This window comes from Chrysemys picta, chromosome 8 (genome assembly GCF_011386835.1).
Source record: "Chrysemys picta bellii isolate R12L10 chromosome 8, ASM1138683v2, whole genome shotgun sequence".
NCBI lineage: Eukaryota > Metazoa > Chordata > Testudines > Emydidae > Chrysemys > Chrysemys picta.
Window position 1 is genome coordinate 102,547,709 of NC_088798.1, and position 12,251 is coordinate 102,559,959.

The 12,251-nt window shown below is 38.7% G+C and overlaps 2 protein-coding genes across 5 annotated transcripts in view; one reads left to right on the forward strand and one right to left on the reverse strand.

Annotated features, from left to right (window-relative positions):
* The first annotated feature begins 815 nt into the window (after positions 1–815).
* On the forward strand, positions 816–4,608 carry LOC101953618 (rho GTPase-activating protein 24-like). Its single transcript, XM_005295868.5, has 2 exons — positions 816–2,007; positions 3,651–4,608. Exons 1-2 carry the CDS (start codon positions 1,640–1,642, stop codon positions 3,901–3,903), a joined length of 621 nt encoding a protein of 206 aa, XP_005295925.2. The 5' UTR covers positions 816–1,639; the 3' UTR covers positions 3,904–4,608.
* Positions 4,233–12,251, reverse strand: part of MAPK9 (mitogen-activated protein kinase 9) — a 58,033-nt gene continuing 50,014 nt past the window's right edge. For 2 of the 4 annotated variants that reach the window (XR_508523.4, XR_010589926.1), the window contains exons 13-14: positions 6,645–6,736; positions 4,233–6,184 (exon numbers count right to left, since the gene is read on the reverse strand). The gene's annotated coding sequence lies outside the window, so the exon portion shown is untranslated. Of the gene's footprint in view, positions 6,978–12,251 lie in introns of all 4 variants that reach the window. The other 2 variants (XR_010589925.1, XR_255886.5) reach the window with 2 other exon arrangements.

Sequence of the window (12,251 nt, forward strand, 5' to 3'; positions counted from 1 at the left end):
CCTGAAACAGGGAGGCAGCAGGTAAGCTAGGGCTGGGGCGGGGCACGGCCCAGTCCGGCCCCCCCCCCCCCCCCCGGCCGAGCGGCTCCCTGTGGCGGCCGGCTGGCCCAGGCCAAGAGGCTCTGGCCCCGACATCTCCCGCCCAGCTCAGCTCGGGCCCTGGCCCTGGCTCCGGCCGAGCGGCTCCGGCCCGCCCTGGCCCCGGCGGCCCCAGCGGCGCACCGCTGACCCCAGCAGCTCTGGCCCCCGGCCGAGCACCGCTGGCCTCCCCGGCTCCGGCCCGGACCCAAACCCCACAACCCCTCCCTCCCTATTTTCCTGGACATGTCCAGCTTTTTGGGATTTCCTCCCGGACAGGGATTTGAGGCCCAAAAAGCCGGACATGTCCGGGAAAATCCGGACATATGGTAACCCTACTCATGAAAGCACCGGGCTCAAGAGATACTTTTAAAGCATATGTGGAGTAGCTTTTATTTTGTGTAAATCATTTTCAGAGGATTTTTTGTTTGTTATTTTAAATACAGGTTAACAGAAAAGATAGTAAGTACAACAGAAAGAGGGACTCAGCATGGATATGTGATAACCCTGGAAGAAAACATACAAAAAATAAATAATATGGTAGCTGGGCCAGCTAAATTTTCTGCCAATTTCTTATAGTTTATTTGTATTGGTATTTACATTGCTAATTTTGCCCTCTATTCAAACCTCACCTTGTTCCTTGCACCAAATGGCTGAGGGAAAGGCTCTCCAAATTATTATTAAATTGCTTTAGTTTTAAAGTTAAGTGTATTTTAACTGTAATTACAAGCTTTTTTTTTTTTTTTTTTTCCCTATTTAGGTTTCCTGTACTGGAGTTATTTCTGGTTATCCGTAAACTGAAGCTGTACTTTACTTACTTGAGTATCCTCTGAAAAGAGGCAGTTAAAAAAATAAATGTCTATTTAAAATGTATTCGTTAGTTTTCCAACTGGAGCTGAAGTGTAAGTAGATAAAAAGAGCCCTCAGCTTCCTTGACCTCAGAGTTCTTGTCCTTGATACAACAGCGCTGAAGAGAGACTGAATAGCTTTACTTTAACCATTACCCTCTGCTTCCTTTAAAATGTGCAACAGTTGATGTCAGTGATAAAACACAGCAAGCTGTTTTCCATTCATGCAATTTTTCTCACGCCAGGCTGGCTAGACACAGTGCACCCAAAACAGATTTAACATGCCTCTTCCATAATCTGTGAAACATGGAACATAGGGAGCCTTGTATTTGTAGAATACTGAGCAGATATCCCCTTCCGCCCCAGGTTACTGACAGCCAAGATTACCACGGCAGAAAATGTATCAGAGAAGAATGCAACTAGTAATTCAGACAACTATGAAATGTGCCACCCACAGATGTCATTCAAACTACATAGAAAAGATGGCGGGTACACAAAAGAGGCGGTGTCTCCTGGGGATAAGAACAAGCCAGCGCAATGAGGCCATGCGCACAGTGGACTGGCACATCAACTTGAGGCGTCACCCATTCCGTATCAAAAACAAAATCTGAAACAAGATCCAGGCTCCAACAAAATGGACAATTTCCAAGTATTTGAAAAGCTTCAAACAGCTGTGGCGAGGAAGAAAAGTTTCACAGTTCAGGGTGAGGCAAATGCATGAAAACAAGCTCTTCTATAACAAAACGGAACGGATACTTTTGCAAAGCCAGCAGGGAACGAGCAATACTGGTCAGGGATCCAGGACTGGCTCCCTGTGTGAAATTATGTTTGAAGAACACCCGACTTCAAGATATTTAACCAGGTCTACCTGCCCAGAAGAGTCCCAAGAAACTAACACAGTCACTTCCAATGTTTTGGGGCTACAGGAAAACTTGGGATGTGGCCCAGGAGACAACAGCAGTGAAGCATCTCCTACTGCCAATGACTTCTCAGCAAATTCAACTTCAGTGCAACACCATCTTGTCAGCCTAAAGAAGCAGACGTCCAGGCAGAAGGCAGAGTATGAAGCTAAAATTACAAGGTAAGGAATCTTAGACTATGAGCTTTCTGGGGCAGGGACTTTGTGATGTTTGTGTGTACTGTGCTTACTGCCAAGAGGCAGAGGTCCCCAACTGGGGTCCTTGGACACTATTGCAATGACAGGTTTCAGAGTAGCAGCCATGTTAGTCTGTATCCGCAAAAAGAACAGGAGTACTTGTGGCACCTTAGAGACAAACATCCGAAGAAGTGGGCTGTAGTCCGAGAAAGCTTATGCTCTAATAAATTTGTTAGTCTCTAAGGTGCCAGAAGTACTCCTGTTCTTATTGCAATAATGTCTTTTCACATTTCAAAGTGAATGTTTCTCACTGTCCAGTATTTACAAGAGACCAGTTTTGACTCATGTTACAGGGTTTAGGCTAGTGTCATTTATTTAAAATTAATAGAAGCCAGTATCATTTGAGCTGGCTGGAAAATGTCAAAGCATTTAAAATTTCTTGGGAGAACGAAGATTTAAAAAATAAATAAATAACAATCTGTAGTCTACTGTGGAATTTCCTCCCTGACCCCCACTCCCCCCACACACACACTTTCAGTCAGCATGAAGAGCAGTACTTTGGGGGGTCGGTTTGGGGTTGGGGGGAAATAAACCAGAATATGAACAATCATAATACTAAGCACTGACACAGCGGTTTACAAAGTTTAAAGGAAAATTCTTTGCAACAGGGAAAGTAACCTACCTTAGGCCGCTTAGTGAGTCAAAGGTAGACCTAGAACAAGAATGCAGCAGCTCCTAAGTCTGTGCTCAGTCAGTTGAACAATGCCACCTGTTTATTATACAAAAAATACCCAGATCTTCTAAACAGATGCAATCACTAATTAGTTAGCTATACAATTTCAGATAAATTATCCAAATGGAATATTTAGTTAAATGATGATATACCTTGAAATAATTATTTTAGTGACTTTTAAATGGGGATATTTAAATTTGCCCTCAAAATAAAGGCGAGGAAGTGCAACCTGCCTGATATTGAAGATTTGTTGGAAGTTTCTGAGTTTCATAGGATAGTCCCACTTTCAAAGGGGTTAATGATTTTGATAGCTGTTCATGTTTTCAGCATTAGATACAGAGGGTGTGCAAGGATCCTGAACACTTGTGATATTCCACTGAAATATGATGTAAAATCCAACTGTTTGTTTGTGGGAGTGGGTCCGCATATAGGTTCTAAGAGAAGACTATACACTGACTTATAGCCCTCCTCTTCCATAACTCTTAATATTAGAGGAATTGCACACAACCTAAGTCAAAGCATTTGGGTATTTGTGCAGGAAATGTACAAAATTGCTTTTTACACTGCAATACAAGGTATACCAGCATGAGTATAAAATGGAGAATTGCCTTTACCTTTGAAAAGGAAAGACAATTTTGTAAGCAGGTTTGGTACATTAACTCACTGAGCTGCAGAAACTGGACAAATCATGAAGATGATGGGAGAGAAATGCATCAGCAACATGTTGAAGGGGGACCTAACATAGTTTGCTTTGGGGATAACAAGTGCCTCTCTACACACTTCTATTTATAGTATCACATGCTTAAAACCAAATGGTTTTTAAAAATCTAGGTTTCTCATGAAACAGAGACAGGAAAAAGAGCCCTATAAATTGTAACGTCTATCTTTCAAACAGCCTGGAGCAGCGGAACAAAGAGCTGCAATCGGAGATTAAGGATCTGCATTCAAAACTGGGTCAGCAACGGAAGTGGTACAGTCTGGTGGAGATTAAAATGCGAAATGCAGAGAGGGCACGGGAAGATGCAGAAAGAAGAAATGAAATGCTCCAGAGGGAAATGGAAGAGTTTTTTGATACCTTTGGGGAATTAACAAATGATGTGAAGAAGACAGAGCGAAAACTGTTCAAAGTTTTTAAATCAATTAACTAAACCAGTTTGCAAAAAAGAGTTGATATTTGATTAAATGGTTACTGTCATTTCAATGCAGAAATTAGATTCCTAACCGCAAAATAAGCTTAATAGTACAAACTAATCTTTGTTAAACTTTTAATACAAATAGGGAATAAAACTGCAGTATTTAATAAACCAAGTTAGCAATGCCTACTATTCATTTTCAACAATGTAAGTCACATTTTGAAAGTTATATGTTAAACAATATCATTTTTTTGCCTGCTCACATAAAAATCTTGTATTTGTTCAAGACAATCCAAAAACTGCAATGAGAACAGTACACTAATAAAAGTCACCTCAGCACTCAGTGGAAGAAAAAAAAATCTTTATTTGAACCTGTGCGAAGCAGAAATGATTATATTTCATTCTGTCCATTTCCCCATCCACAAAGTAACTAACCAAATAGCCTTATTACAGTTGTACTTCTAAATTACCAATATAGTTTCTCCAGTCACTAGAATCAACACCAATTAATGAGCAACCAAGGTCAATTCAAATGCATGTCACAGGAGAGTTTAAAAACTTGCATTTTCCTCAAGCAAAACCAGAACAATAAACAACATAATTTATATGCTGAACACTGGGATAACTGATGGCCTGTGTTATGATTGGATACAATCAATAAATTATGTAATTATGGTCACTGTTTGCCAGTTCATAATAAAAGGCATGAAGAATACAAAATGGAGTGACTTTTTTTTATAAAACCCGGGGGACATATCTCCAAGTCACATTTCAGTGCCTACGGCTAGTTGCATTTTTCCTCCTCCTCCTCAGTACCAGTATGACAATTGTTTTTCTCTGTTCAGAATGAAAGAAAGTAAAATTCCAGCTGGTTTTTGCCAAAAAAATAAGGAGTATACAGAAAGAAAATTCCCCTTTTTGAACATCACTTACCACTGACAATATTTTTAAAGGAAACTTACCCATATGAATTATGTAAAATAAACCTCCCTGATTTAAAAAAAAAAAAAAATCTATTTAGTTCCCAGCTACCCTATTTGGAAAGAAACTAAGGCTACTTTGATATTTTTCAGATAATGAGTTCTCAAGTGATATATGCCATGTTCAGATCAAATCAATGGGAAAAAGATTTTTGATGGACAAATAAGTATTTTAAGACGACCAAATCCCCAATTGCTCATTATGGTCTGTATTCAACAAAGCACTTAATTTTAATCACACTTCAGTGTTTTGCTGAATAGAATTAGGATTATTCATGTGCTAAATTTACAGCATGTACCTACCTGCTTTGCTGAATTGGGTATGGTGATGTCTGTAGTTAAAGGCCACAATAATTTCCATTATATAGTGTCTTAGTTTCTAACTTTCTCAAAAACTTACTTCTCAAGCTGAAATTTTCTGTGTGTTCAGTCCAAGGGCACATATTTCTGAAAGCCTGAGCATACACAGTGCATCAGTTTGGGAGTGAAAAGGTACACTTCTCCCATGTGAAGAGGAAGAAAACCAGAAGTGGTATATCTTAGGGGTATATCTTAGGGGTATATCTCTACACTTACTGGGGATAGATGCTGCAGTGATTGATCCACTGGGGGTCGATTTAGCGGGTCTAGTGAAGACCCGCTAAATCGACCGCAGATCATTTCCACCGGAAAGAGAAGCGAAAGGTAAGTCAATGGGAGTTTCTCCCGTCGACCCAGCATGGTGTAGACACTGCAATAAATCGACCTAAGCTAGTGACGTAGCTGGAATTGCGTAACTTAGGGCAACTTAGCCCCAAAGTGTAGACCAGGCCTTAGTTAAAAGCTTCTCTTGTACTTCATCTAGAGGCAGTAGAAGCTTGAGATCTGACAGGGACATTAGCCCCATGTGTGTATATTTGGTGGTACAGTGGGGGAAAAAAAATCAGGTTTGACTTGACCATGTCATAAGGGCAAAAAACAAACAAATCTTGGAGTCTTACTTTGTGTATGTGTACATTGGATCACATTTTATTTTAATGTATAGGTGCACATGCCGGATGATTTGTGAAGGCACAGATGGAATGAGTCAGCACTCCATAGAAGTGCTGCCTCATGTTATATGATTTGATAATATGTGCAATGAATAAGGAAGTCTGTGTTGTCATCACGCTTCATAAAGGCATAAGGGAGAGACTGTGCCAGTAAAAATATTCTTAATAAAAGAAAGGTTGTGGAACATTTTTCATTGGAGACAGGGAGCATGAGCTATCATCTGGGCAGTCTTTGAACCTGGGCCTGTTCATGAAGCCTCAGTCCTGTAAATAAACCTTAGTTCTCTGAAAAGGAAAGAACAAGTTTGAGATCAGGAATGAGGTGCCAATGCACATCATCGGATTGTAACACTGCCTCATTCTATATGATCCATTGATATGTACACCGAGTGAAGCAGACTGTTTCACTCAGTGCTCAAAACTGTTAAATCACTGAAGCAAGGTTTTACAGACCCTTACTTGTGAGTAAGGTGTATGCGATCCAGTCCACTCCACACACTCTCTAGTCTCTCCAACCACATCACCCAATATCCTTCTTAAATACACGGTTTCTAGTCTTTTACCATCGCAAATTAAGTTATTTCACACTCATTTCAAGGCTTTATAGAATAGCACAACTGGCTGAATTTTTGAACTGGGCTCTACTCCAACCAGTTTACTCTTCCTCTCCTCCCACCCTCAGTTTTGCACCTTCCAACATGCAGCTCCTTTGGTTGGCTCATTTGTGTAACAAATGCCTCATTACCTCCTGAAGTCCCACTTTCCTCAAGAATCCTTCCTATCTTGTTTTCACCTCTCGCCACGCTCTTCTATACCTGAACCGCTGTCTCCAAAGAACTTGAGGGGAACAGACAAGGCAAGACGTAAGACAAGGAACGTATTTCAGTATACTTTGTAAAATGCCCCCATGCAAACACAGCCAGGCTGCTCTATCTTCTTCTATTCTGTTCTGGTTCATGCAACAAGATGTCTTTCTGCAGCTGAACAAGCAACCTGAAAAATATCCTGCCATCAAATATCAGGTGGTCTAAGGATCTGGCTCTCCCAACTCTTCAGCCAGATAGTTGCAAGCAGTACCCTGTAGAGAGGAGAAAAAACTAATTTTTTTTTCCAATCAAGAGAGTTTGACACACAATCTGGTAAGGCATTTCAGTTCTTTATATAAAACTCAAACTCTAGTTTGTACAAGACAACCAACTACAACCATCCATCCAGAGAAGTGGCTACGTTAATCCTTCATTTAATATCAGGAAACTCAAGAAAAAGTAGCAAGACTTTCAGTAGCATGAAAGTAGCAGCAATTCTGGATTTTAACCTTCCTTCTTATACTGCACTGTATAACAGCTTTGCAAAATGATCACAAAAACTTACCAGGTCATGCACAAAATCTTTTCCCCTACCTTTTACAAGGTTGACAGTGCAAAACAATTACATGTGCAGATAATTGTGGTTGAGTAAAGTGTTTGAAAGCAGTTGTATGGCTCTCTCATGCAATTAAACAGACCAAAACAGGAGCTCACTTTTTAGTCAGATGGTCAAAAGAGAATCATCTGAAATTTTTTGTAAGTAAGCAACATTTTTTTAAATCTATAAACTGTGAGGGGAGTTAAACAGAATAGTACCAAGGTTTTGAGTTTTCTAAGTACAGGACTGTGCAGACAATGCTGTCAATTTCAGAGTAGCAGCCGTGTTAGTCTGTATCCGCAAAAAGAAGAACAGGAGTACTTGTGGCACCTTAGAGACTAACAAATTTATTAGAGCATAAGCTTTCGTGGACTACAGCCCACTTCATATGCATCCGAAGAAGTGGGCTGTAGTCCACGAAAGCTTATGCTCTAATAAATTTGTTAGTCTCTAAGGTGCCACAAGTACTCCTGTTCTTCTTAATGCTGTCAATAGTACCTGATTACTCAGCACAATAATACTCCTGGAGGAATTCTGCGGGGGCGCAGAATCCATACCTTCTGCAGATTTCTTGGCTCCCCCACAAAAAAAAAATGGGGAAGCAAAGAAATCTGTTTGGAACACACACCCCTTCCCCCGCAGCCGGAGAACGTCTGCTGGGAGCAGCCGGCAGCAGAGTGCAGATCATCGGGGGGGGGGGGGGGGGGGGGGGAGGGGGGGGGGCGGGCGTGTATGCATCCCTGGAGAGATGTTAAAGGGGTGGGGCTGGGCACATGCCTGTGTATGAGCAAGTGAGAGACATGACCCCTGGGCTTGGAGGCATAAGGCTGTATAAAACGGGCTCTGTCCCTGAGGCAGAGCAGAAATCTAACAACAAAGCTGGCAGGCTGCTAATGCTCCCATTGTTAATTAACTGTTCTCATTCTTAGTCAATTAAGGCTCCTTTACCTTGCCAGAGTGGTGCAAAGGAGCCAAATGACAGTAACAGAATCCTCAGCTAGGAAGGTCTATGTGCTTTCTCGCCTTTTTTCCTATGCCAGAGAGGCACAATGGGGTTAGATTACAGCTCAGGATTTATTTTACTTATCCATTAAAAAAAAAAATGCAGGACAATGATTAGCAAAACTTTATGACTTTCATGTGTGAAAGTCTGAGCAATTTAAAATGACATTCAACTTTACAGAACACCAAACACCAAAATAAAAGTAATGTAATTTAAATGAAAATCCAGGATTGTAACTGGAATTCAAGGTTTTGGTAACTTAACTTTAATGTGTTTAGGAAATGCTGAACAATTCTTGTGATTTTTTTTTCCCTGTATGGTAGGTTAAATAAATTACCAAAATTATATTGCATTCTTCTGACAAATAAAATATGCAGAATTTTGCATTTTTGGCACAGAATTTTGCATTTTTTTTGGCGCAGAATTCCCCCAGGAGTAACTACAATCTGTCTCTCACTGTATATTTTCCATCTGGTAATTATATTCTTACTACGTCAGGCTGTTCTAGCGAATCATGAGAAAACAGTTATAAGCAGTTTTTTAAAAAATCTCATGCACTGGAAAAAAGCAACAGAGGGTCCTGTGGCACCTTTGAGACTAACAGAAGTATTGGGAGCATAAGCTTTCGTGGGTAAGAACCTCACTTCTTCAGATGCAAGTCTATGCTCCCAATACTTCTGTTAGTCTCAAAGGTGCCACAGGACCCTCTGTTGCTTTTTACAGATTCAGACTAACACGGCTACCCCTCTGATACTCATGCACTGGAGTTTCACACTATTAATTTTTGCATTTTAAGAACCACTGGTTAACTGAAATTTACAATAACTGAATTTTTATCTTACAAAATGACTGGAAGTGTATATTTTTCTAGTGCAACATCCTAGAGTAAATGTAAAAAGAACAGGAGTACTTGTGGCACCTTAGAGACTAACAAATTTATTAGAGCATAAGCTTTCGTGGACTACAGCCCACTTCTTCGGATGCATACCAAATGTAGAGTAAATGTATAACTTCGAAGCAAGAAAACTGAAGACAAAAAGATAACACTGCTGCAGTAAATGAAACAGGCTTCTCACAGACTTTAAGTTCACATATTTATTTGAAATTTTACAGTGGTTTTAATATTGATGTTCTAAAATAAGACTTTTGGAGAAAAAAACCGCAGGAAACTAAATTTTAGATGAGGCTATAGCTAGCACGTCAGAGTTAGCTATTGACAACATTCCTTATGAAAATTCTAGCTTCCTTGAAATCAGTCTGAAAACAAGGAATGACTGCTGTCCGTAAAAAATCTTTTAATCTTCTTGAAATCAAAATCCAGCATAAGACAAAATAGCCACTGCCATTACACAGAACATTTCCCTATTGCACAAGCATCAAGAATGAAATATGGCAATCAAAGCCAAGTTTATTAGGCAGAATAGGCCACTTTATATATCTATACAGTTAGACTTAAAAGCACATCTCTTCTGAAATCACATACCATACTGTAACTAAAATAAAGGCCATAAACTCTGAACAAGATATGTATTAGGGCTTGATGCTATTTTTTGTGATAATTGGTTAACCCATAGAAAAAACCTATAACATACACATTTTGGTGGGAGTGAACACAAATGAAGACTTTTGAAAAAATTCTTAGAGAACAGACGTTTCAAAATGTGATTAGGCAAATGTTAAACATCCATATCATAGATACCTTATATAGAACATTCTCATAAAAATTACACCTGCTAAAACTAAGCAAACACAAACCATTTCATAAATATAAACACATTATGCTTGTGACTGAAATCAGGAAAATCCAGGAAATTCTGTTTAGGCTGATATTTCATCTTCAACTCATTCAGTCACACTGTTGACTGAATTTCCTGGACTTGACAGTTTGTATTAAAAACTGTTAAATCACTGTAATGTATTTGCATTTGAAATACATCTCTTTTTTGCTCAAAATTTCAGATGGAAACTAGTAAAATCCTTGTAATTTAATCTAGAGACCAGAAAGGCATCATTGTACTGGACAAAGCATATTATAGTAACCTTGCATTTATTTGTCTCTATTTAAACACATCTCTTACATGAAAGACTAGAACAGCACTTTTGGCTCTATCAATATGTAATATAATTTTGGCCTTTTGAAAAAGAGTTATGTATTGATAGAGTTTTGTTTTTAGAAGTTTTTTATTCAGACAATAAACCAATGGCTCCTAAGAGGCATTAACCTATAATGGAAATGTAAACTACTGTAAGAATTTTTCTGAATTTTATTTCAAAAAGCTGAACATGCACATTAGTCAGTTTAAAGTTTAAGCTGCCAGCCGTTTGAAAAAATATATATATCAAAAGTGACAACAACATTGCTAATCTGCCAATTTCATTGAAAAAATTAGCACCCATCAAACATCTGACATTTACAAAAATATTGCACACATTTGACCTTTAAGTTACCAATTTTTTCCTTAGAAGATAGCAGTGAGCACATGCAGTGTGCTATTATAAAGCTCTAAAATTTTAGCTTCATTTTCATAAACATGGAGAGCGATAAATATTACCATCAATGTTTCAGCTATTAGGCCTTTAGCAGGGCACGTGAGAACAAAAAATAAGGCTCTAGCTGATTACTGTTCCTGGCTGATGATACTCTAAGCCCCGTTCCCCACTGGAAGGATCAGTGCCACCGAATAATTTCTTTGGAGCAGGGACTATGCCTGCGTGTGTGTTTGTGCAGCACCTAGTGCAATAAAGCCTCAATCCTGATTAGGGTGTATGGACATTACCATAAAACAACAGCTCTCCTCTGAAGCATAGCATGCATTAATAGACTCTGGTTTCAATAAAGGACCTAATGTTCTTAGCTGATCCTGCTATTATAACCAAGAAACTATAATATCTATATAACTAGTGGCCAGGCAACCATGCTGCTAATCAAACCATTTTAGATATGGGGAAATGATGCTTCTAACTGACATTTTAGAGTGCATTAAATTTTAGCCTATTAAAAAAAAAGTAAACCCAAATTTTTAAATCTCTGAAAATAGGTTTATGTTTAAAGTATGATGCTGATTCAACCTTAACTACAGGATCACAAAGAGGAACATCAAGATTTGCAACACAAACAGTTTTAACATGCAAAACAATATAAAAACAGGTGAAGATGGTGTTTAGAAGAATCCTAAAGTGCTTCAACACTGCAATCAAAACAGTTTTTTGTTGTGCAAAACTGCAAGCACCTTTTCAAAAATTAAGCAGCAGCACAACAAAGTAAAAACTTAAATATTAAATACATCTTCAATATTCTGCTTTTTAATTTTGGGACCAAACTAATTTACCATATATTCAGTAACAGAGCCCAAAAGAGAATCTTCTGTTTTGATTTTGTATTTGACTTTTTTCAATATATTTGCTCTGATTCTACATCAACACAGCAAGTTTGTGGGATTGAAATCCACAAGCAGAATTATAGTTACAAAAATAAATATTGTCATTTTAGAGAACACAAATACCAAGGTTAGTTGCCTGCCTCTCCACTTACCTCTAATACAAATATTAAGAGAAAAGATTGCTTACTTAAAACATTAACATAATTTAGCTCAAGAGATTTGCAGCATGCATAAGTGGGCATAAGAATAAGTTTGATTTGATAGATTTGTGTAATATTGCATATTTAGAACATCACTATAACTTACATGATGGACAATTTAAAATAATATATATAAGATAATGAACCAGAATATATTTACTTCTGCCATACCCCCAATATCAAATGAACTCAAGGACATTCATGGAGAAGTAATGAAACTAACCAACATCAGGGAATCAGCCATAGGAACATAATTTAAGTCCAAATTCTGCATTTGGATGCAAGTGCACACACAACACATTAACTTAAAATGGGAGCCACACAGTGCATATCCCAGGAAGGAATCTGGATCCAAGTACCCAGTA

What these genes read in the sequence shown, in the direction of transcription:
- LOC101953618 (XM_005295868.5), top strand. Translation starts at nt 1,640, where the DNA reads ATGCATGAAAACAAGCTCTTCTATAACAAAACGGAACGGATACTTTTG. An exon ending in TATGAAGCTAAAATTACAAG is followed by an intron (nt 2,008 to 3,650) that starts GTAAGGAATCTT and finishes TCTTTCAAACAG; the next exon opens with CCTGGAGCAGCGGAACAAAG.